The sequence below is a fragment of the Alnus glutinosa genome, chromosome 13 (genome assembly GCF_958979055.1).
Source record: "Alnus glutinosa chromosome 13, dhAlnGlut1.1, whole genome shotgun sequence".
Lineage (NCBI taxonomy): Eukaryota > Viridiplantae > Streptophyta > Magnoliopsida > Fagales > Betulaceae > Alnus > Alnus glutinosa.
This window is the reverse complement of record NC_084898.1, coordinates 671,033-695,174: the sequence shown is the minus strand read 5'-3', so window position 1 is coordinate 695,174 and position 24,142 is coordinate 671,033. Positions and strand designations below refer to the sequence as shown.

Below are 24,142 nucleotides of genomic sequence, written 5' to 3'. Positions count from 1 at the left end.
TCTCCATTGGGTCTTCCCCTTTTTTTTTTTCTAGAGAGAGAACGTCTTAAGTTTCTAGAGAGAGAGAGAGAGGGAGAAACCCGAGAGCTTCGTTCGCTGGTGGGGGGGAGGGAGGAGGCTTCACGTCTTCCCCGTCTAGTGCTGGTGCTTCCCCCTGGCCTTTAGGGCAAGGGTGGTTTTTGTTCCCCCCTTGGTTTTTCCAGAGATAGTGGTCTTGTCTCGAAGCTTTTAGGATGTTGGAGTTTTTGATCCTTCCTATACTTGAACTGGTGGAGAATGTTGAGTTTTTCTTTTATTTTTCTGTAGTTTTCTTGTTACAAGCAGTGATTTTCAAGCGTTGGCCCGTGAAGAACGGTGGGTGTTGGTAGATTTCCGGTGAAGATATGTTCAAAGTTAGATCTTTTATTCTCGGCTAGCTTTTCTTCAACAAGAACTGTCCAGGTGCGGTAGCCGGCCTTTTCTGGTTTGGATGGTCACTTAATGAGGTCGTGCGGTTTGTCTCTGGTCGGTGTGTGACCCGCACGCGCCGGTGGTTTAAATCTTCTGTTTTATGTGCGTGTGGGCTACAACTGTTTTCTTTGGTCTCGGAAGCTGTCGATCTAAGCTCGTGAAGGTCGTCCATCGCTAAAGGGGTTCCCGGAGAAGGCCCGTGCTTTACACGCGCCGACTCCAGCGGTCGTTCCTTTCCCTGTGCCTATATGCTGGGTTTTTTGTTTGTATATTCTTGCTTGTGTTCACAGTCTACCGTTTGTTAACTGCTTTAAGCCAGGTTTTTTCTGGTTTTGTGGGTAAAAATTCTTTATCTCTAATTCACTACGATGACCTTCGCGCTCTGTTTCTCGCTTTTGGGCGTTGTAATTGTATTTTGTGCTCTTGTTCCTGTATCGTTTTCTCTGGTTGTATAATCCTTTTGGGGAGTATTTCTCAGAAATGAAGAAGGCTGTTTCAAAGATTTAAAAAAAAAATGTCTCCATTGGAGTATATAAAAAAACAAAAAAGAAAAAAAGAAGCTAATCAATTCATAAAACCTAAATAAAACTAAAAGTCCCAATTACTTATTTCTCATCCCTCATCCCGCATCACATGTTGTAAGTGATATTTATATTTTCGATTCAAATTTGTTTTCGCAGAATCCTTAGCCTTAAAAGTTAAAAACGTCCAAAAACATCATAGGACTATTAACTAGTGCATTATTAATATAGTACTGTGTAATAGCGTACAAAACGTTACTCTACTGTACCTGCACATGCAGCCAGCCACTAATAATTGGAAAATGATTTATGTAGATGTTTTTCCGTCTCTCAACCGGCATTTTTAATTAAAAAATATATATATATTTTTTTTTATCAAAAAGTAGACATCAAAACTTATTTTTTATATAAAAAATTTATTTTTTTTAGTGAAAAGTTCCGGGTGGGGGACGGTTTCGTCCCCTGCGAATCTTGCCTCCTAATAATTACACCATGGCTAAAGCAGATGAAAACAGGCTGGCCGGGAAGATCAATATATTTTGTATTAATTCTCGACCATTTCCGCCGAGTCGGGTCGTGACTCACGCATGTTGCCGGGAGTCGCGCGTGAGTCTCGTTACTTGCTGCTAAAGTACAAAGCATCTTTTGCTAATCGCAAGACGTCAACTGCTCATACGTTGGAATGTTTTTAGGCCATGTTTCACGTGCCCTGTCCAACGGCCGGGTCTGAATTTTCAGCAATTTACAGCGATGTTTTATAGAATCTATTTGTCTGATCGAGTACAGATGGTCTGTGTACCAAGATATATTATTTTATTCGGACATGTAAATCTCATTAAGACTCCCTCGTTTGAATTATTAACAATCCAATTAATAAGATTGTTGAAAATTTCCAATCCTAAAGCCTACCTTTTTAGGTAGGCTTATACGAAAAATTATAAAAATACTCATGTGTTTATTTTAAAAAAAAATATATAATTTTTTTTAAACATTCAGGTAATGATATTTTTGTAAATTTCGTTAAATTATGACTAACACCTAAATCCTAGCAAATTTTTTTTTTCCTTCTAAAAAATGGGCATTTTTAAAATTTTAACAAGATTTGAAGAAAAATTCTAACAGAGGGTTGAAATTAAAAAAAAAAAAAAATTAAAATATGGATACTCTAATATGACATTTGTTAAAGTTTGAGTATATTTATTTAAAAGTGATAAATGATCAGGAGTTATAAGTGAAGTTCTCTCAAAACTCTCTCGTCTAAATTATTAACGATGGGAAGAACAAAATTGTTAAAAATTTCCATCCCTAAAGGCCTACCTAAAAGGTACAACCGTGTGAGAAGATGAGTACTTACTTGCGGATTATGATCCTTTCAAATTATTAGTTTAAATTTAAGAGAATTTAGACAGATGATTGTGAGAGACTATTTATGAGACGCACTTAGTCGGATAAGTGGTTTAGTAGCTTAATTTTTATCTGGTCAAATATACCGTATAAATAATTTCTTATAATTATCTGATTGAATTCTTTTGGATTCATTTAAATAATTTGAGGGAATATGATAGAGTACGGAATGTCTTGAGCACGCCATGAGGCCGGTGGAAACACCTTAGTTACGAACCTGAGTGTCAGAAACATCATTAATTAGGATCTAGGACCCTAGAGTCATTGTGCGCATGCGCAGAAATGAAGAAATCAAAAAAATTCATGCAGATGTGAGGGATGACGTTTGGATCCCATGACTTGTGGAAATTAACCCATATATTCCAAAAGTGAAGTTTTTGAATTAAAAAAAAAAGGTGGAAAATTATCAACTTTATGTTCCCTTAAATCCTTTAGTTCTTTCGTCTTTCACAAACAAGATTTTGACCTCAAGTAAACGTAAATTCATAGGGGAAAAATGTACCATCAATTTAATACAAATAACACAACTAAATATGACACCAAGATTTATGAAGTTCATGTTAGCTTCAATAAGCTTCGGCTTTTGAGACAAGCGGCACATAATTTAATATGGTATCAGAGCTAAAAGTCGTGAGTTTGAACCTTAACTCCATTATTTACCTACATTTTAGTTAAATATTTCACGTGTTAAGCCTCACCTATTAAAAAGAAATTTGAGCCAACACGTGAAAAGTAATGTTAAAGTATTGATTAAATGATTAAATTTATATATTCATTCTTATTAGTTTAAGCTTTTGAGATAAATAATGATTTAATAATTGGGTTTAATAAATTTACATCCACAAGTAAATGAAGTACAAAAAATAGAGAATTTGGATCGGCGCGTGAGGGTCACGGCTTGTCTTATAGGGCGTGGATGGTGGTTATTTGGTGGTTTCGGTGGTTCTGGCGGTCGGCTGAGGCAGAGGACGGTCCTTGGTGGTGGCGCGTGTAGAACACGCGCCATCACTGGTGATGACGTTTCCGACGTTGTGCTGTTTTGTTTTATTTTTTTTCTATTCATAGTCTGTCTTTGTGATGCCCAAATGTTACATGACTATTTGTTGGCATAGGTGTTAGATCTGCCCTATTTTATTTGTTGATTGTGCTTAAATGTAAAGAGTGGCTCAATGATGTTCATGTAATGTTTGTGTTTTGATTAGGTTGCTGGTTTAAGTCAGATTTATCTGACTTAAGATGTAGGGGATCTTATACATTTATTTTTTGTAATTTGCCATTGGGTTTTCTTCAATAAATTAGTAATATATAATAACATATGCTATTTGTTCAAAACAAAAAAATAAGAGAAAAATACTCAAAATCTAAAACCTCAATACACTCTAAATTCGCTCTTACATAAAAAAAAGAAACGTAACAAAAGACAAACTTTTTCTAACTCCGTAGTTGTTATGCACTACAAAAGTACGAGAAAATGTCTACTCTTTGTATTTTGGACAAAGATCTTCTGATCCGTTCAAATGAACTTGAAAAATTTAATTAGTTTTATTTGAGGGATAAAATTCTAAAAAAATAAAATAAAAATCGGCCAAAATTGAAGAAGAAGATCAATCCAAGTAAAAAACCATAAGCAAAAAATAACTGGACCCCACGTGAAAGTCAAGTGACGCTACATCGTACAACGTTTGATTAAAGTACTAAACCCATTACTACTTTCAGCATAATGAAAGGGGGCCCTTGTAGGGTCATGATATGCACATTATAAGAATCTCTCTTTTCCAACCTTATTAAGATAAGAATTTTTTATAATTATTTGTTTTAATTTTAAAAAAATTTAAGCAGGTAATTTTGAGAGAATATTTATAAGACTCACTTGATCAAATAAAAATTAAGCTGTTCAACTACTTATCTGGTTTAATGATCGGGTCTTATAAATTATCTCTTACAATTACTTATCTGAATTCTTTTAAATTCGAACAAATAATTCTAAAATTTGTAGGTTCCAATGGAACCCATTTGTTTAACGGTTCGAAATATAGCGTCTACCTGATCCATTGACTGCATGATCTACAATAAAATATTCAAGTAGTCAATTAGAAATTATATATCCAGATGGATAAGTATTTTATACCACGAGCCATCGAGTTAAATCAGCATGTCCAATTCGTTAGCAAATCGTCTAGTTCAATAATTATATGATAAAAAAATGACTTCTAGAACTGATAACCACGTTTTAACTGTAAAAATTTCCCTTCGTTAATTAGATAGATAGAGCTAATTAAACCCACCTCAAATGAAGCCAAGAACATGCATCTATACTCGATTGCGGGACATTCCAGTACTGTAAATTTATTCGAAATTCAACCAGCAGCCTTTTCCCATTTGGGAAGAGGAAGATAGACTCCTTCACGAAAACATGGCTGCCCACAACCAATGTTTTCAAGAAATTGTGACGACCCACAGAAACTCACCCATTGGCTCTTGACTCCTAAATGTTTATCACGTGGTAGTTTCCTCGCTACTTCTTACCCCAACAGTAAAAAGGTAATTAACTCCGAGATTAAATACCTCTTTCGTAGGTGGCATCTTTTCCAGAACACATGGCATCCGTCGTCGTTTAATTTCTTCTTTGCTGCTTCTCGTTCTCTTTGATACTTTTCAACATTCGCTTCAATTATCAGTTGCCTACTCGATCTGTCAAAGACAGTAGAGATAATTAAGGAGCAACAAATAGAAGCAAAATCGAAGAGATTATGTCTTCCTCTTCTTCTTCATCGCTTATTGCCGCTGGTCATGAAGCCTCACCCACGCTTCAACACCACCTCCAGTTCATACTTCAAAGCCGGCCTGAATGGTGGGTCTACGCCATCTTCTGGCGAACATCCAAAGACAGCGACGGTCGTGTTGTTTTCTCATGGGGCGATGGTCATTTCCGTGGTACCAAGGAAGCCGGAGTCGCTTCCAAAGCCGAAGAACAACAACCCAAAAAGAAGGCGATCACGAAAGGATTCCAAGCTCTTTTTGATGAAGACATGGACGTAGACAGGCTAGTACTGGACGGCCATGTCACTGACTCTGAATGGTTTTACACCGTCTCTGTGACACGGTCGTTTGCACTGGGCGATGGCGTTCTCGGCCGCGCGTATAGTTGCGGGGCGTACATTTGGTTGACAGGGTCCCACGAGCTTCAATACTACGAGTGCGAGAGAGTTAAAGAAGCTCGCATGCATGGCGTTCGGACATTGGTTTGTGTTTCAACTTCTCGTGGGGTCGTTGAATTCGGATCTTCCGATGTCATCAAAGAAGATTGGAGCTTGGTGCCGCTAGTGAAGTCGCTTTTTGGTTCTGAAAATACTACTTCTCCTGTAATCTGTAATGAGGGAAACCACGAAGATCAGGTACCGTTAAAATTGTTACTTATTCTAAAAGTTTAATGACAGAAACAAAGTTTGAATTCATGAATTATATCGTAATACCGTGCTAAATGATAACCAATAATTCTAAAATCTTAAACCGGAAGAAATGAATGAATTTGACAATTTAGTTTATACTCTAACAGGTACAATTTTCCAACCCTGATATTTCTCTTCTGAATATTGCAACGTCATCACGGGCTCAGTTACAAGAGAAGGCGAAATCAGAGGGTGATGCGAAAGAAGGGCCGGCGGGTCTTGGCCGCTCATCGCCTGACTCGGTGCCTTCTGACTCTGACAGCCATTTTGCGTCTGAAAAGAGGAAGAAAAGAGGAAGAAAACCAATCATCACCGGGCGAGAATCCCCTCTTAATCACGTCGAAGCGGAGAGGCAGCGCAGAGAGAAGCTCAACCATCGATTCTATGCGCTCCGGTCAGCGGTTCCCAATGTTTCAAAGATGGACAAAGCATCTCTACTCGCTGATGCAGTAGAATACATCAATGATCTCAAGGCAAAAATTGAAGACTTGGAGGCGAAACTTAAAGAACGATCATCCCAAAAGGCCAATATTTTTGACAATCAAAGCATCAACGCCATGGTTGGTCACACAAGGCGGCAATCATCAGGCAGTTTCACTGTAACTAAAATGGAAATCGAGGTGCAGATTGTTGGATCAGAAGCGTTGATCCGAGTTCAGTGTCCCGACGTGGACTACCCTTCTGCAAGATTGATGAACGCGCTTAGAGATCTTGAGTTTCAAATTCATCATGCAAGCATATCAAACGTGAAGGAGATGATGCTTCAAGACGTTGTGGTTAAAGTTCCGGATGGATTGAAAAGTGAGGAGGTCATGAGAACTGCTATTCTTCAAAGAATGCAGAATTAATTAGTTTATCTTAACTTCATGGGGTTTAATCATCCTACATGATGATCACCTTCGGTTTCGTGGAAAATAAGACAAGCTTCTGATGAGTCGAATTAATTTCAGATGCTAAGCGGCCAGTTCAAGGAAATGAACATAGTATATTTTGTACTTCTTCTTTCTTATATTTAAAGCTAACGTTGGTATTTGCTTAAATGTTTTGTGTCTCTTGCACCAACATTAATTCTCATGTACTCTTCTTCATGAAAAATACAAATACAAAATTTCAGTGTTGACATACTTCTCTAATTAGAACTTTTTTTTAGTCAAATTTTGAGTGTTGAATGTTAGCCCAAGTTCATAGCTAGGTTCAACATTGAACTCCTAGATGAGAGAAAATAATAACGACTGCATAAAATTTGAATTGAAAAACTCTTAATATAAATCAATATTAACAAATGAATACATGTATTCTCGATGTTGTTCTACAATTGAGAATCTGCTATCAAAATGAAAATTGAGTATACAGAATTGTGAACATCTCACTTTTTAGCAAAAGATCAAGATTCAATCTTGTTTTTGGTATGTTCTCCCCCTCCCCCCCTTCCCCTTTTTTAAAAGAAGGTACTAATTTCATTAATATCATGAAAACAAACAAGAGCATAATGCTCTACATAACCAGAGTCGAAAGCTCTGATGCTACAGTTTCCCGAATACAATCAAACGAAATCCTAGCTAGCAAATGTGCAGCTCAATTACTTGACTGCTTAGTATGACAAATCTCCCGATGCTCACAGGAACTAAGGACCAATTTAATATCCTCCACAGTCTGCCCATACATTGTCCAACTAACACCATAATTTTTGATGACCGTTACAACTTGAAGAGAGTCGCTTTCCAGAATAATATTTGTAAACCTCCAATTCCTACAAAATTCCGCCACTCGACTACTACCGGTTTCAAAATTGAGTAAGTCGTAAAGCTAGCAACGGCAAACACGTACCTTACCAGAGAAGTCCCTAACAATAAGACCATACCCCATCTTCCCATTATGAATGTCCATAGCCGCATCCTAATTAACCTTAAAACGTAAAAAAAGAGGTGATTTCTAACGTGTTAATCCAGCAGAACCATGATCCATCCCAGTCACCGTTGTATTCTCCTCACGAGCCATCGCATGTCTATTATCCTCAATATAGCTAGAAGCCGAACAAAGCTAAACACGTGGATGATGAAAAACCTCACCATGAAGAACGTACTCCATTACGTCTGAACCACAACTTGCAAGCAACTTCAACATATAAAGCCAACTCCTCATAAGTGCAAAACTCAACTAAATGCTCAAAAACATCTGCAAATGTCGAATCAACAAAGCAGCTCTTCTGAATTTTTCTCCCACAAATGCTCCACATATTAGATGTCGAAAGGCTGTCCCATAGAATATGGGTAGTAGTTTCCCTTTCAGTCAGACATAAAACTCAAAACGGATCCAATCCCAAGCTGGCCTCTCTTGTTTAAATTATCTTTGGTAGGAAAGACATTGTGGCAAGCCCTCCACAAAAACATCTTAACTAGATTCGCGCGGAATTAACCTTCATACCCCAAATCAAATTCCACAAATGGTTTAACCTAGAAGTATATGAACAATAACCCAATGAAACCTCTTGACGCTCATTCTCTAAATGATAAGCACTCCGCATAGAGAACTCGCCCATAGAGGTACCTTTCCATACCATAAAGTCAGATTGTCCATACTTACTAATTGGAATCCATGAAATAACCTCCTCTTCCTCTTTACAAAAAATAGAATTCAGTAATAAACCATCCCACCAATTGGTAATTGGATCAATAAGAGTATACACCATAGCATTATCGGGAAGTACCGTCTTTGGGGATTGAACTTGATAAGTCGTCGGTTGGGGTAGCCATTTATCCCTCAAATCTGGACTACTTCACCATTTCCGATCCGCCATACAATGCCTTCCTTGATAAGATCTTTAGCAAAAAAATTACTCCGCCAAGTAAAAAAAGGTCGACTCCTTAGACTAGCCTCCAAAAAAGATCCCTTAGGAAAATATTTAGCTTTCAAAATTTGACTAGCCAAGCTTGAAGGATTTGTCAGAATCCGCCAACCCTGTTTTGCAAGCAAAGCTGTGTTAAAACACCTCAAGTCGCGAAAGCATGTATCGCCTTTGGATTTTGAAAAACCCAGCTTCTTCCAGCTCATCTAGTAGATCTTAGAATTATTCTCTTTATGCCCCCCACCAAAACTTTTGCATTATGGAGTTGACCTCCTTACACAAACCCACTAGTAATAGGAAGACGCTCATGCATTGCATAGGAATAGTTTGGATGACAGCCTTGATGAGAATCTCCTTGAAAATTTAACTTTTTCAAATAGCCAAATTAATTATCAACTTATGATCTTATATATGGAGTAAGATGGAGGCTAGTTGGCTCATGATCTGACTCAATATAAAGTGCAAGACAAGTTATTGCTTGAGCCCATTCGAACAATCTATTAGACTTACTGATTAAATTCATTATATTCTATTAGGGTTAGGCCTTTTAAAATAAGATCTAATTTAACATGATATTAGAGTAAAAATCTTAAGTTCTATCTTATTATCTCAATAAATTACCTCTAATTGACTTGAATTGAAGGATATTATGTATATTATATATTCTTGTCATGACTTCACATGCATCAACATATATATATATATATATATATATATATACACATAACCATAATTTCCAAATATCTGTCTTAATTTATTTGGAGACAAATAAAGAATATGAAAATGGGTTGTCATTCGAATTAATCATAAACTTTTGAGTGTCAACTGAAATGAGAACACCATTGAGTTGGTCAGGTCGAGGTCGCGCCTGAACATGAACAAGAAGTTGGAAAAGACCCTTGGTTGGTGGCATTTGTTACCTAGACCAGGTCAAGGGTTCGAAAGATGGTATAGAGGAGAAGAGAAAGAGAAAAAAGACCCTTTGTATTTTCCAGTTGTTAATGGGAAGTTTATTCTTCTGTTCAAAAAAATAAAGTTGGAAAAGACCCTTCCAATAGTACTCCAAGTTGGAGCAGCCAAGACCCACATCTCTAGCCATGTAACTCTAGGGAAATGCTAAAGATCCCCCCCTTATCACCTTCTTTTTCTTAAAAAAAATGATTTTTATTATAAAAGGGTGATAAGACGGGTATGGGGAGGATGTGTAGAAGCTCTCGTAACTCTAAAGTTTATAAGCCCATTATACTCTTTTATATCTTGGATGAAGCATGCATGGGCTTGCGCGCGTTGATGCCGAAATTAAGTTCCACCAGACCATAAATTTCACATTGCGCGCAGTTAAAATTATGGCGGACAATTTTTCATACAATTTACGAATATGACATGAACTCCAACATAAAATTAGCGAGTTATAGTTTAATAAAGTATAATTCGCGTGAAACCGGGTCAACCCTGTTAATACCCTATTAATAAATGAGCTCAATTTTGGGTCAACCCACTTACCTCTTAGGTGATCCGCATAACCGGAAAAAAATTAAAATGCTTTCTTTTTTTTTTTTTCCTAAAAAAAGAAAGAAAGAAAGAAAAAATTTGTTTGCAAACCCTAAAGTGTAAATCCAATTAGACATGTAATCTTATTTTCTTTTATAATTGGTATGTATTTGTTTGTGGAGATGAACTTTATTAGACTGCAATATTATCTGGTTGGATATTACACTGAGAAGTTGGGTTATGTTTATAAATTATATATGGTTATGGTTATGGTTATGGTTAATTGGATATTGATTATCATGAATCTAGTTGTGAATGCGTATAATTGGTATAATTTATGCTTATAAGATGTGAACTTATGTTAATCAGGTCATACTAAGTATTTTAGTCAATTTAACTCATTTATATTAAACAGGTCAAAATGGCTTGAAATATGTCATGTTCAGATCAACCCAACTTGATTTATTTATTAAATGGGTTATGTGGGTCGGTCGTGTCGTGTCACTCGTTCATTTTAATGAGTCATGTTAGGGTTGAAAAATTTGACTCATTTAATTAAATGAGTTGAGTTTGGGTTGACCCAAATAAATTATATAATAGTATGCCCATGGTTTGACACGGCACAAACCCGAATTAACACCCCTACTAAAACATTTACAATAGATAGAAACCCAAATAGCTCGGGGTAGAAGTTTTAGTTTAGGAACGGGGTTACCTACAATTGGGGATTTCTTGTAATAATTGTCTCTTCCTTATAATTAAGCAGGAAATTGAGAAAAGAGCCACGTGCCCGAGCAAATTTCAGGTTGTCCGAACACCTGTTAGGACATGTGAACTCTATCGCGAGCCTCATAGAGGGTTACTGTCTCATAGAGTAAATGAGATTTGCATTACCAAATAAAAGAAAATTAAATAGAAAATTAAATACAATAAAGTATGATTTTGAGATGATAGTGAAAAAGACCTAATAAAATCTAATAGTCCTAAACTTACCAAATTCAAAACAATGTCGTTTTAGTGAATTTATATATATATAAAGGAATGTAGATGCGATTATTAGCCGCATGCATTCTTTAAGACCGTTATCTGCTTTCACATATGTGGATATTGATTTTTGCTAACCGTATTTGCATGTGCGAGTAATGGTTAGGTACAGATAGCAAATATATATGGATATTATTTACCGGCATTTTCACCCTCTTGTGTAATTTATAACGAGAAATGCTAGGTGTACTTAAATTTTTACCAAAAGAGTTTTACTAACTGATGTTGAACTTCATAAGTGGCTCCACATCAGTTTAATAGTAAAATGAATTAAAAAATATTTTAGTACATAAAGACAAAATTGCCCCTTCCATCTATCGGTGAATATACCATGCCGGAAACACAGCATATCGCCAGAAATTCCCGACCACTCACCTCGACGACCTAATCCCCTGCCAAATAGGCCGGAATCCGGCCAGTCTAGTCGGGAAAGGGCCAAATCCCGGCCATCCCCGCTAGTTGGCCGGGATCCGGACTTTCTGGCCGGGAACAGCCAGATTTCATCCAGTCGGGCGGGATCCGGCCGTTCTGTCCGGGGAACGGCCAGATCCTGTCCAGCCGAGCAGGATCCGGCCGTTCTGTTCAGGGAACGGCTGGATCCCGCTCGGCTGGACGGGATCCGGCTATTTTGGCCATAGAACGGGGTCGCCGGTGAGAACTGGATCTGGCTATGGGAAGAGGATCTGACCCATTTTTCTTAGAACTGATGAAGGGTATTTTTGTATTTATATAACATGTCACGTCAGTTAATAAAACTCTCTTTATAAAAGTTTAGTACCCTTAACATTTCTCATTTATAATGTAAAAAACGTTACTCCACTGTACGTGGCCAAGCAGCCAGCCAGCCAGTAATAATTACACCATGGCAAGAAAAGAGGAAAACAGGATGGGAAAATCAATATATTCATTGATTCCTGACTATTTCTGCCGCGATTCGTGACCATGTACCAAAATCAAGCGCGAATCAAAACTTTTGCAGTTATTGACTTTTCCAACACTTGCTGTCTTGCTGCTAAAGGACAAAACGTGTTTTTGCAAATCCCAAGACGTACAACTGCTCATACACTATATTGTTAAATTTTTGAAATTAAAATTTAATTTTTATTTGATACGTAAATTTTAAATTTTGAAATTTAAATTTTTAAAATGAGTTGGATAAAATATAATTTATTTTTAAAAAAAGTTAAAATTAGAATGATATTTATTTTTTAAAATTATGGACTTGTTTGATAGGTTACAGAACAGAACAGCATAATGCTGATACTGTTCATATAATTTTTTTATCACTTTTTTTTTTATATTTTCTACCACAAATCAACATCAACACATTTTTACTTTTTTCATTTTTTATATTACATCAATAATTTTTTATTACTATTCAAATAAAAAAATTCACTACAAAACAAAACTTTTTCACTTTTTTATACAAATTATTTTTATTTTATATCATATCATCACTTTTTACTAATTTCAAAACTAACAATCCATTACTCTGTTCTGTACATGTATTTGTCAAACAAGTTCATGTTACCAAACACACCTCCGACTATGTTTTATGTGCACTGTCCAAACGGTTTTGAATTCTCAGCAATTTACAAAATTTTTTAAAGGAATTTATTTATCCGATCCAATCGAGGACAGATGGACTGTACAAGATTTACGCGGATACGGGAATTTCATAAAAACTTTAACTTCTAAATTATTAACTGTCCGACCAATAAAATTGTTGAGAATTTTCATCTCTAAAGACCTGCCTAAAAGGTACAACCGTAAAAGAAGATGACTACTCGCTGACGTGGTAGAGTATGGAATTTCTTGAGCACGCCATGAGGCCGGTGGCAACTCCTTAATTAGGAATCTCAGTGGCCGCAAAGAGCATAGTTAATTAGGATTTAGGCCCCTAAAGTCGTTGTGCGTAGAGATGAAAGAAATCAAAAAATGCAAGCAGTCCAGATGTGAGGGATGACGTTTGGAACCCCACGACTTGGCCGGGTCGTCGCGTCAACCATATATTCCCAAAGTGAAGTTTTAGAATCAAAAGAACGGTTGAAAATTATCAACTTCTGTTTCCTTTAGGAATTGTTTGGTAAAACAAAAAAAAAATTTCACTTTTTTTTAAAAAATTTAACTTTAAAACATTTTAATTTTATATCACATCAATAATTTTTTTTTTATTATTTAAATAAAAAAAATTTACTACAATAATATATATATATTTTAATTATCAACTTTAGTTTACTTTAGTTATTTTTTCATGCACAAACAAGATTTTGACATCGAGTAAACATGAGATCATAAGAGCAAAAGGTAATCATCCCATCAATTTAATACAAATAACACAACAAAACATGACACTAAGATTTACGAAGTTCGTATTGATTAAATGATCTTAAACTTTTAAGATATGTGGTAATTTAATATGTTATTAGAGTCAAATGTCATGAGTTTGAACCCTGATCGACTCTATTATTATTCACTCACATTTCAATTAAATATTTCATGTATTGAGCCTCACCAATTAAAAGGGAGTTTGAACCCACACACGTGAGGAAGAGTGTTAAAATATTGATTAAATGATTAAATTTATTAATTCTTAATTATTAGTTTAAGCTTTTAAGATAACAGTTCGTTTTAATAAGTTTACATCTATATGTAAATGAAAAAAACTCTCTCTCGCTCAAATCCCCCCCCCCCTCCCCCCCCGGGAAAGAGAGAGCCCCTCCTGTGCATGTTGTTTCGCCCGGAGGGGGAGGTTTCTTGCCTTCCTCTCCGGGTGCTCGTGTCTCCCTTTAGTCTTTAGGGTTAGGGTGGCTTTTGTTCCCCCGTGGGCTTGTTTCCAAGGGTGAATGGTCGTATTCTCCAAGCTTTTCGGGCTTTTGGAAGTTTTGTTCCTCCCGGTTTTTTGACCCGGTGGAGGTTGTTGGTTTGTTTCTTTGTTTTTTCTGTTGTCTCTTTGTGCAGGCAGTGCTTTTTCTTGTGTTGGGGCCGATTTCACCGTGTTTTTGTGTCATTTTTGGAGCGGTTTTGGGTCGAAATTTTCGGATTTAGATCTACGTTTCTCTCGCCATTATTGCACATCACAGGCCTCACCATTGGTTTCACCGGCGTCCTCCAAGTCGGCCGACGTTCGGTGTGTCTCTCACCGCCTTCTCCTCATCGGTGCGTGGCGTTCACGCGCCTGGATTCTCCCTGGCGCGTGACAGCCACGCGCCACTCTCCCGCCTTCCACTCCCCCGTCTGACGACGATTCTCGGATGCTCTGGTGTTTCCTGTTTGGCGGCTCCCCCCTCCCCTCACCGGGCCTCTGTTTGCTGGTTTTTCATTTGTTGTTTTTGTTTTGTTCTTTAGATGTAGATTTTTTGGTTCTTTGTTAGTTAAGATCTGCAAGCTGCCTTGTAGATGCTTGGATATTATTGGACTTTTTCGCTTCATAGTGTAGATCAGCCCTCTTTTATTTTTAGTAGTGATGCGTATTTGTTTAGAGTAGCTTCCAATGTATGTTCTTGTAATCTTTGAGTATTTTTTAGGTAGTTTGCTCCCAAATCAGATTTTAGTTCTGATTTTATGTTTAGGGAGTCGTTGAATTCCTTAAATGTTGTAATTGAACCCTTTGGGTTCGTTGTTTCAATGAAAGCAGGCAATCTGTGTTTTCCAAAAAAAAAAAAATTGAAGTACAAAAAGTAGTAAAAAAAAATTACTCAAAATCTAAAACCTCAATACACTCAAAATTCCCTCTTACATTGGACTGACCAACCACTTATCCGGTCAGGTGGGTCCCATTAATGATCTCTTACAATCATCTGTTCGAATTCTCTTCAATACGGACAAATAATTGTAGAAGATCATAATCCCCTTAAATTAATGGCCCAATTGCAATTTGTGGGCTCTAATGAGACTCATTTGTTTAACAATTTGAAGTATAGGGTCTACTTGGTCAATTGACTGCTTGATCTGCAGTCAAATATTCGAATAGGGCAGCAATGCTAAATCACATTTGGAGTTTGTTCACTTGAGCATGCTCTTTAGTGTCTTGGGTGGAGACAACCTGGCTTAAGGGGGAGAAGCTTTTGGCATATCCCCATTCCAAGCACTTGTTCTTGGAGTTGGAAGAAATTGTTAAAGCTTAGAGAATTTGCTAAAAAATGTATTCGGTTCTCCATAGGTAGGGAAAGTAGAGTCTTTCTTTGGTGGGATCATTGGCATCCGGATGGGTGTCTTTTAGAGAAATATGGTTATAGAGCAATGTATGATGCAGGTAGTCATGTGGATGCCCGTGTCTCTTCTATCATTAGAAATGGAGAGTGGTACTAGTCGGCTGCTCGTTTGGATCAACTTATCCAAATTCAAAGTCTGTTGCCTGAGATTCCTATAGGTGAATCTGATCAGCCTATTTGGAATTCCAAGAAAGGCTTGTACTCATGCACAGAAACTTTGGAGTTCCTTAGATAAAAAATAAAAAAAAAAAAAAAAAAAAAAAAAAAAAAAAAAAAAAAAAAAAAAACTGAAGTTACTTGGTTTAAGGTTGTATGGTTTCCATTGGCAATACCTCGCCATGCTTTTATGCTTTGGTTGGTTTTTAGAGGTGCCCTTGTCACTAAAGAAAAAATGTGTGGTTGGAAATTTGGTGGAGACACTCTGTGCCGTTTCTGCTATAGCACTCAGGAAAATATTGAGCATTTGTTCTTCCAATGTAGTTTCAGCCGTAGAGTATGGCGAGCTGCTATGGAGGGATGTATAACAAGACCTGAAATTGAATGGGAGAAAGTGAAGGACTGGTATGAAGCTAAGTTCACCGGCAGAAGCTTAATGGCTAATCTCTGCAGATTATGCTTAGCTGCATCAATCTACCATTTATGGAAGCTCCGAAATGATCTTTGTCATGGAAACACCCCTAGGACAGAAGCGGTGATAGTGAAGAATATTAGATGGGAGGTCCGAACCAGGGTGATGGCTAAAGGGAGGTTCAAGAGGGCTGCTCAAAATGAGAAGCTTGCTAAACTATGGAATTTGAGTTCTTTGATTTAGTTTTTGCTGTTTAGGTTCTCTGTTTTCTGCAGTAGGTTGTGTTCTTTGTGTTTCTGTATAGCTGGTCTCCTCTTTGTGTATAGACTTGGGTTGTAGCATGTAGTTCCTGTCCTAAGGATAGTGCAATTGTTTTCTCCAGTGTAGGGAGAGTGCATCCAGTTTTCTCCTGGCAAACATCCAAAGACAGCGACGGTCGTGTTGTTTTCTCCTGGGGCGATGGTCATTTCCGTGGCACCAAGGACGCCGGCGTCGTTTCCAAAGCCGAAGAAGACCAAACCAAAAACAATGCGATCACGAAAGGATTCCAAGTTCTTTTTGATGAAGACATGGGCGTAGATAGGCTAGTGGACGGCCATATCATTGACTCTGAATGGTTTTACACCGTCTCTGTGACACGGTCATTTGCTCTGCCTGATGGCGTTCTCGGCCGCGCGTATAGTTGCGGGGCGTACATTTGGTTGACAGGGTACGACGAGCTTCAATTCTACGAGTGCGAGAGAGTTGAAGAAGCTCGTATGCATGGCTTTCGGACATTGGTTTGTGTTTCAACTTCTCGTGGGTCGTTGAATTGGGTTCTACCGATGTCATCAACGAAGATTGGGGCTTGGTGCCACTAGTGAAGTCGCTTTTTGGTTCTGAAACTATTACTTCTTCTTCGGTCTGCAACGAGGAAAACCACGAGAATCAGGTGCTATTAAAATCATTATTTAACTTAAAAGTTTAAGCTTAAATGTAATATTTAATTGAAATAAGCAAGGACTAATAGATACGAATTTCGAATTCATAACTTATGTTATGATAACGTGTTCAATGATAACCAATAATCTTAAAAGCTTAAAATGATGAGAATGAATGACTTTAATAATTTAATTTATATTTTAACAGGTACAATTTTCCATCTCGGATATTTATCTTCTAAATATTGCAACGTCATCACGAGCTCAGTTGCAAGAGAAGGTGCAATCAGAGGGTGATGCAAAAGAAGGAAGAAAAGAGGAAGAAAGCCAATCATCACTGGGCGAGAATTCCCTCTTAACAACGTGGAAGCGGAGAGGCAGGGCCGAGAGAAGCTCAACCATCGATTCTATGCGCTCCGGTCAGCAGTTCCCAATGTTTCAAAGATGGACAAAGCATCTCTACTCGCTGATGCAGTAGAATACATCAATGGTCTCAAGGCAAAAATTGAAGACTTGGAGGCGAAACTTAAAGAACGACCATCCCAAAAGGCCAATATTTTTGACAATCAAAGCATCAACGCCATGGTTGGTCACACAAGGCGGCAATCATCAGGCAGTTTCACTGTAACTAAAATGGAAATCGAGGTGCAGATTGTTGGATCAGAAGCGTTGATCCGAGTTCAATGTCCCGACGTGAACTACCCTAGTGCAAGATTGATGAACGCGCTTAGAGATCTTGAGTTTCAAATTCATCAGGCAAGCATATCAAACGTGAAGGAGATGATGCTTCAAGACGTTGTGGTTAAAGTTCCGGATGGATTGCAAAGTGAGGAGGTCATGAGAACTGCTATTCTTCAAAGAATGCAGAATTAATTAGCTTATCTTAACTTCATGGGGTTTAATCATCCTACATGATGATCACCTTCGGTTTCGTAGAAAATAAGACAAGCTTCTGATGAGTCGAATTAATTTCAGATGCTTAGCGGCCAGTTCAAGGAAAGGAACATAGTATATTTTGTACTTCTTCTTTCTTATATTTAAAGCTAACGTTGGTATTTGCTTAAATGTTTTGTGTCTCTTGCATGCACCAACATTAATTCTCATGTACTCTTCTTCATGAAAAATACAAATACAAAATTTCAGTGTTGACATACTTCTCTAATTAGAACCTTTTTGTAGTCAAATTTTGAGTGTTGAATGTTAGCCCAAGTTCATAGGTTCAACATTGAACTCCTATATGAGAGAAAATAATAACGACTGCATAAAATTTGAATTGAAAAACTCTTCATATAAATCAATATTAACAAGATGAATACATGTATTCTCGACGTTGTTCTACAATTGAGAATCTGCTATCAAAATGAAAATTGAGTATACAGAATTGTGAACATCTCACTTTTTAGCAAAAGATCAAGATTCAATCTTGTTTTTGGTATGTTCACCCCCCACCCTCTTTCCCTTTTTTTAAAAGGAGATACTGATTCTATTAATATCATGAAAACAAACAAGAGCATAATGCTCTACATAACCAGAGTCGAAAGCTCTGATGCTACAGTTTTTCGAATACAATCAAGAATACAATCAAACGAAATCCTAGCTAGCAAATGTGCAGCCCAATTATTTGACTGCTTAGTATGACAAATCTCCCAATACTCACAGGAACTAAGGACCAATTTAATATCCTCCAAAGTATGCCCATACATGGTTCAACTAACACCATAATTTTTTATGACCGTTACAACTTGAAGAGAGTCGCTTTCCAGAATAATATTTGTGAACCTTAAATTCCTACAAAGTTTCGCCGCTCGCAATGCAGCATAGGCTTCGACTACTACCGGTTTCAAAATTGAGTAAGTCGTAAAGCTAGCAACGGCAAACATGTACCTTACCAGAGAAGTCCCTAACAATAAGACCATACCCCATCTTCCCATTATGAGTGTCCATAGCCGCATCCTAATTAACCTTAAAACGTCCAAAAGGAGGTGATTTCCAACGTGTTAATCCTGCAGAACCATGATCCATCCCAGTCACCGTTGTATTCTCCTCACGAACCATGGCATGTCTATAATCCTCAATATAGCCAAAAGCCGAACAAAGCTAAACACGTGGATGTTGAAAAACCTCACCATGAAGAACGTACTCCATTACGTCTGAACCACAACTTGCAAGAAACTTCAACATATAAAACTCAACTAAATGCTCAAAAACATCTGCAAATGTCGAATCAACAAAGCAGCTCTTCTGAATTTTTCTCCCACAAATGCTCCACATATTAGATTTCGAAAGGCTGTCCCATAGAATATGGGTAGAAGTTTCCCTTTCAGTCAGACAGAAAACTCAAAATGGATCCAATCCCAAGCCTCTCTTGTTTAAATTATCTTTGGTAGGAAAGACGTTGTGGCAAGCCCTCCACAAAAACATCTTAACTAGATTCACGCGGAACCTTCATACTCCAAATCAGATTCCAAAAATGGTTTCACCTAGAAGTATATGAACAATAACCCAATGAAACCTCTTGACACTCCTTCTCTAAATGATAAGCACTCCGCATAGAGAACTCGCCCATAGAGGTACCTTTCCATACCATAAAGTCAGATTGTCCATACTTACTAATTGGAATCCATGAAATAACCTCCTCTTCCTCTTTACAAAAAATAGAATTCAGTAATAAACCATCCCACCAATTGGTAATCGGATCAATAAGAGTACACACCATAGCATTATTGGGAAGTACCGTCTTTGGGGATTGAACTTGATAAGTAGTCGGTTGTGGTAGCCATTTATCCCTCAAATCTGGACTACTTCCCCATTTCCGATCCGCCATACAATGCAATCCTTGATAAGATCTTTAGCAGAAAAAATACTCTGCCAAGCAAAAAAAGGTCGACTCCCTAGACTAGCCTCCAAAAAAGATCCCCTAGGAAAATATTTAGCTTTCAAAATTTGACTAGCCAAGCTTGAAGGATTTTTCAAAATTCGCCAACCCTCTTTTGCAAGCAAAACTGTGTTAAAACACCTCAAGTCGCGAAAGCCTGTATCGCCTTTGAATTTTGGAAAACCCAGCTTCTTCTAGCTCATCTAGTGGATCTTAGAATTATTCTCTTTATGCCCCCCACCAAAACTTTTGCATTATGGAGTTGACCTCCTTACACAAACCCACTAGTAATTATAATAGGAAGACGCTCATGCATTACATAGGAATAGTTTGGATGACAGCCTTGATGAGAATCTCCTTGAAAATTTAACTTTTTGGAATAGCCAAATTAATTATCAACTTATGATCTTATGGAGTAAGATGGAGGCTAGGTTGGCTCATGATCTGACTCAATATAAAGTGCAAGACAAGTTATTATTTGAGCCCATTCGAACAATCTATTAGACTTACTGATTAAATTCATTATATTCTATTAGGGTTAGGCCTTTTAAAATAAGATCTTATTTAACATAATATTAGAGTAAAGATCTTATGTTCTACCTTATTATCTCAATAAATTACCTCTAATTGACTTGAATTGAAGGATATTATGTATATTATATATTCTTGTCAAGACTTCACATGCATCAACATATATATATATATATATAACCATAATTTCCAAATATCTGTCTTAATTTATTTGGAGACAAATAAAGAATATGAAAATGGGTTGTCATTCGAATTAATCATAAACTTTTGAGTGTCAACTGAAATGAGAACGCCATTGAGTTGGTCAGGTCGAACTCGCGCCTGAACATGAACAAGAAGTTGGAAAAGACCCTTGGTCGGTGGCATTTATTACCTGGACCAGGTCAAGGGTTCGAGAGATGGTAGAGAGGAGAAGAGAAAGAGAAAGAGAAAAAAGACCCTTTGTATTTTTCAGTTGTTAATGGGAAGTTTATTCTTCTGTTCAAAAAAAAAAAAAAGTTGGAAGAGACCCTTCCAATAGTACTCCAAGTTGGAGCAGCCAAGACCCACATCTCTAGCCATGTAACTCTAAAGTTTATAGGCCCATTATACTCTTTTATATCTTGGACGAAGCATGCATGGGCTTGCGCGCGTTGATGCCGAAATTAAGTTCCACCAGACCATAAGTTTCACATATATCGCAGTTTAATAAAGTATAATTCACTTGAAACCTGGTTGACCTTATTAAGACCCTATTAATAAATGGGCTTATAAGATGTGAACTTATGTTAATCAGGTCATACTAAGTATTTTAGTCACTTTAACTCATTTATATTAAACAGGTCAAAATGGCTTGAAATATGTCATGTTCAGATCAACCTAACTTGATTTATTTATTAAACGAGTTATGTGGGTCGGTCGTGTCGTATTACTCGTTCATTTTAATGAGTCATCTTAGGGTTGAAAAATTTGACTCATTTAATCAAATGAGTTGAGTTTGGGTTGACCTAAATAAATTATATAATAATATGCCCATGGTTTGACACGGCACAAACCCGAATTGCCACCCCTACTAAAACATTTACAATAGATAGAAACCCAAATAGTTTGGGGTAGAAGTTTTAGTTTAGGATCGGGGTTACCTACAATTGGAGATTTCTTGTAATAATTCACTACAAAAATTGGTGAAATTCGCCACGTGCAGTTCGGCACGTGTACGGGTACTGTACATGTGTCGAACAGTTTGCCACGTGCGTTTTGCCACGCGTGCGACTCGTGTCTGATGTGGAAGTCACTAACTGCACATTTTGACACGTGTATTGAAATACACGTGTCTAACTGTTTGACACGTGTATTTAATAAAGAAAAGATTGTTGTTTTTTAAGTCCCTTAAACTCTTAGGGTGGGGTCTATGCCATCTATAAAGAAAAGACTCCGGTCTACAGTGTCATCTGAAAAGATTTGGGGGGAAAAATGGGTGAGTTTGACAACTCAGTAAGGAAAACAACAACAAAAAACAGAGGGAAAGGGTCTTCACTTGCTACTATACATGAGACAAAACCAGAAAAGGAATAGAGGAGGTGCTGTCCGTGAAAGAGCTGCTGTTTTGGGAGAGAAAACAAAGAGTTTTACTTGCTGTTTTTGTGTAGTAAAGAAGATAAGTGCTGCTGGTTCATTGCTGCAAAAAACATAGGAAGCCGAGAGAATTAAGAAAGAGAAGTTGGCGTGAAAAGAGGGGGTGCTTGCCTCCTTTTATACCGAATTGGACGGCCCCTTTTTGATCTCATCTGATGGCTGGAATTCAGCTTGGGGAGCAAGAAAGATCAAAAGCTGAGATTCAACTCCTTAGGCAGCAAGTTTAGATGAGTGTTGCGTTGTCAAGGATCCAAGAAGGAAGAAGAAAAGAGAGGTGGACGAAAGAGGGGCTGTATCTCTTTAGGGAGAAGCTTTGGACATCTAGGATGACATGGGTGGGATCTGATCTATGGCTAGGAAGAATTCGTGGGCAGCAAGTTGTGAGCTGAGGCATGACGTCCGTAGGTTGAGGGGAAACGCAGCACCTGGACAACTTAAGAACTAATTTCCTAACTTGAGTAGTTGAGTTCCTCTTGTGATCAAACTAAGCTGGATTGGGCTGGGTAACGTGTGGGCTGTACTGGGTTGTTTGAATTAGGTGGGCTGATGTATATTAATTCATATGGGCTGTGCTAGAAATAAAATGAACCCATAAATTTATTGATGCTAATTTTCGTCCAAAACAGTGGTAGTTGTTTGCGCGGGTGTTTTCGTATCCTTAACGAAGTCCAAAAATTATGAAATTCGAAGAGTAGTTAGAGGACTTTGAGACGAGCGTTTTGACTTTTGAATCGACTAAAACGGAGTTAATTTGACCACATTTTCGTAATTTCAAAGTTTAAGGTCCGTTTAAACCTTCATTGAACTATAATTAAACTAAAACAATAAAGGTAAATGTTTCTTAGTAAATAAATATTTATTTTCATAAATATTCATATTTAAAAAAAATATGGGGTATTACAATCTTTCCCCTTATTGAATTTCGTCCTCGAAATTCAAAAACTATGAAGTTTTCAACAGAGATTTAGATTTCTAAATCTAAAGAAACGTACTATACTCGAAAACTTCGACTATGATAAGCGGTTGCTCTTATCATTTCAAAAAGGGTGTAAGAAAATAATATTTTATATTGTACCATGATCTATTGTATAAGTCGATCTACCAACTTAGGCGGGGTACTAACCTTTATCCAATACTTACAACCCGAGTAGTATCTATCATAACTACACCATAAAAGTGGAACCTTGTGCCAAGTTATCCTAGGTAGTCCGTCGTTCCAATTCAATGCCTATGATCGACGCGATTTAAACAGTTTCGGAAGTGGAGCCTAATCTTACGTTATTTAAATATGTGTGACTAATACTTTGCTAGAAAAAAAAAAATAGGGGTAGAGTACCTGTCACCACTTTATTATTTGTCTCCGCCTTGCCTAGTGTGAGAGTGTATACCCTGCTTTTGTCCATTTCCCTTCAGCTCGGATTTGGCTCCTACCCTTGCTGTGGGGCAGTCTCTTACGAAGTGTCCGGTCTGCCCACACCAAAAGCATACGTTGCTTCCTATATGGCATTGCCCTTGATGAGGACGGTTACATTTCGGGCAGAATATGCCGTTGGATGGGGCTGGTCTGTCCCCTATAAAATTAACTCCTTGGTTGCCTCCATTCTGCCTTCACTTCCAAGAGGGTTGATCATCGTTTATTGGGGGTGCTGTTCTCTTCCGTGAATCCATCATTGCCAAAGTACTTTTCTTAATGCTATCCTCAGCTAGAGAGGCCTTGTTGACCAATTCCACAAAATCTTTAATTTCAAGACATACGACTCGATCAAGAATTTGGTGATTGAGGCCCTGTTCGAACTTCCTCACTCGGTTTTCTTCCTCTACTACTAAGTATGGCGCAAATCGAGCTAATTCATTAAAACGAGCAGCGTACTGAGCAACCGTCATATTCCCTTGAGTCAAGTCCATAAATTCCCGTGCTCTAGCGTCTCTGAGGATTTTAGGGAAGTAATGCTGAAGGAACTCCTTTTGAAAACGTTCCCAAGAGATTGCCCTTTCACTTCCTAATTCTTGAACTAGTAGTACTTTCTTGGCATTCCACCATCGTTTAGCTTCACCAGACAGTCTGTAAGCTGTATATTATACCTTCTGTTCCTCTGTACATCCTGCCAACTGTAATATTTCTTCAACGTCTACTAGCCAATTTTCAGATTCTACAGGACCTTGTTTTCCGTCAAACATAGGGATGTTAAGCCTTTCAAATCTTTTGAATGGGCAAC

At 37.6% G+C, this 24,142-nt stretch overlaps 1 protein-coding gene and 1 pseudogene across 1 annotated transcript; both read left to right on the top strand.

Annotated features, from left to right (window-relative positions):
- Positions 1-4,867: 4,867 nt before the first annotated feature.
- LOC133855011 (transcription factor MYC2-like) lies at positions 4,868-6,809 on the top strand. The gene is made up of 2 exons (XM_062291300.1): positions 4,868-5,770; positions 5,932-6,809. Exons 1-2 carry the CDS (start codon positions 5,126-5,128, stop codon positions 6,670-6,672), a joined length of 1,386 nt encoding a protein of 461 aa, XP_062147284.1. The 5' UTR covers positions 4,868-5,125; the 3' UTR covers positions 6,673-6,809.
- Positions 6,810-15,809: 9,000 nt separating this feature from the next.
- Positions 15,810-17,779, top strand: LOC133854511 (transcription factor MYC1-like; annotated as a pseudogene).
- The last annotated feature ends 6,363 nt before the right edge of the window (positions 17,780-24,142 follow it).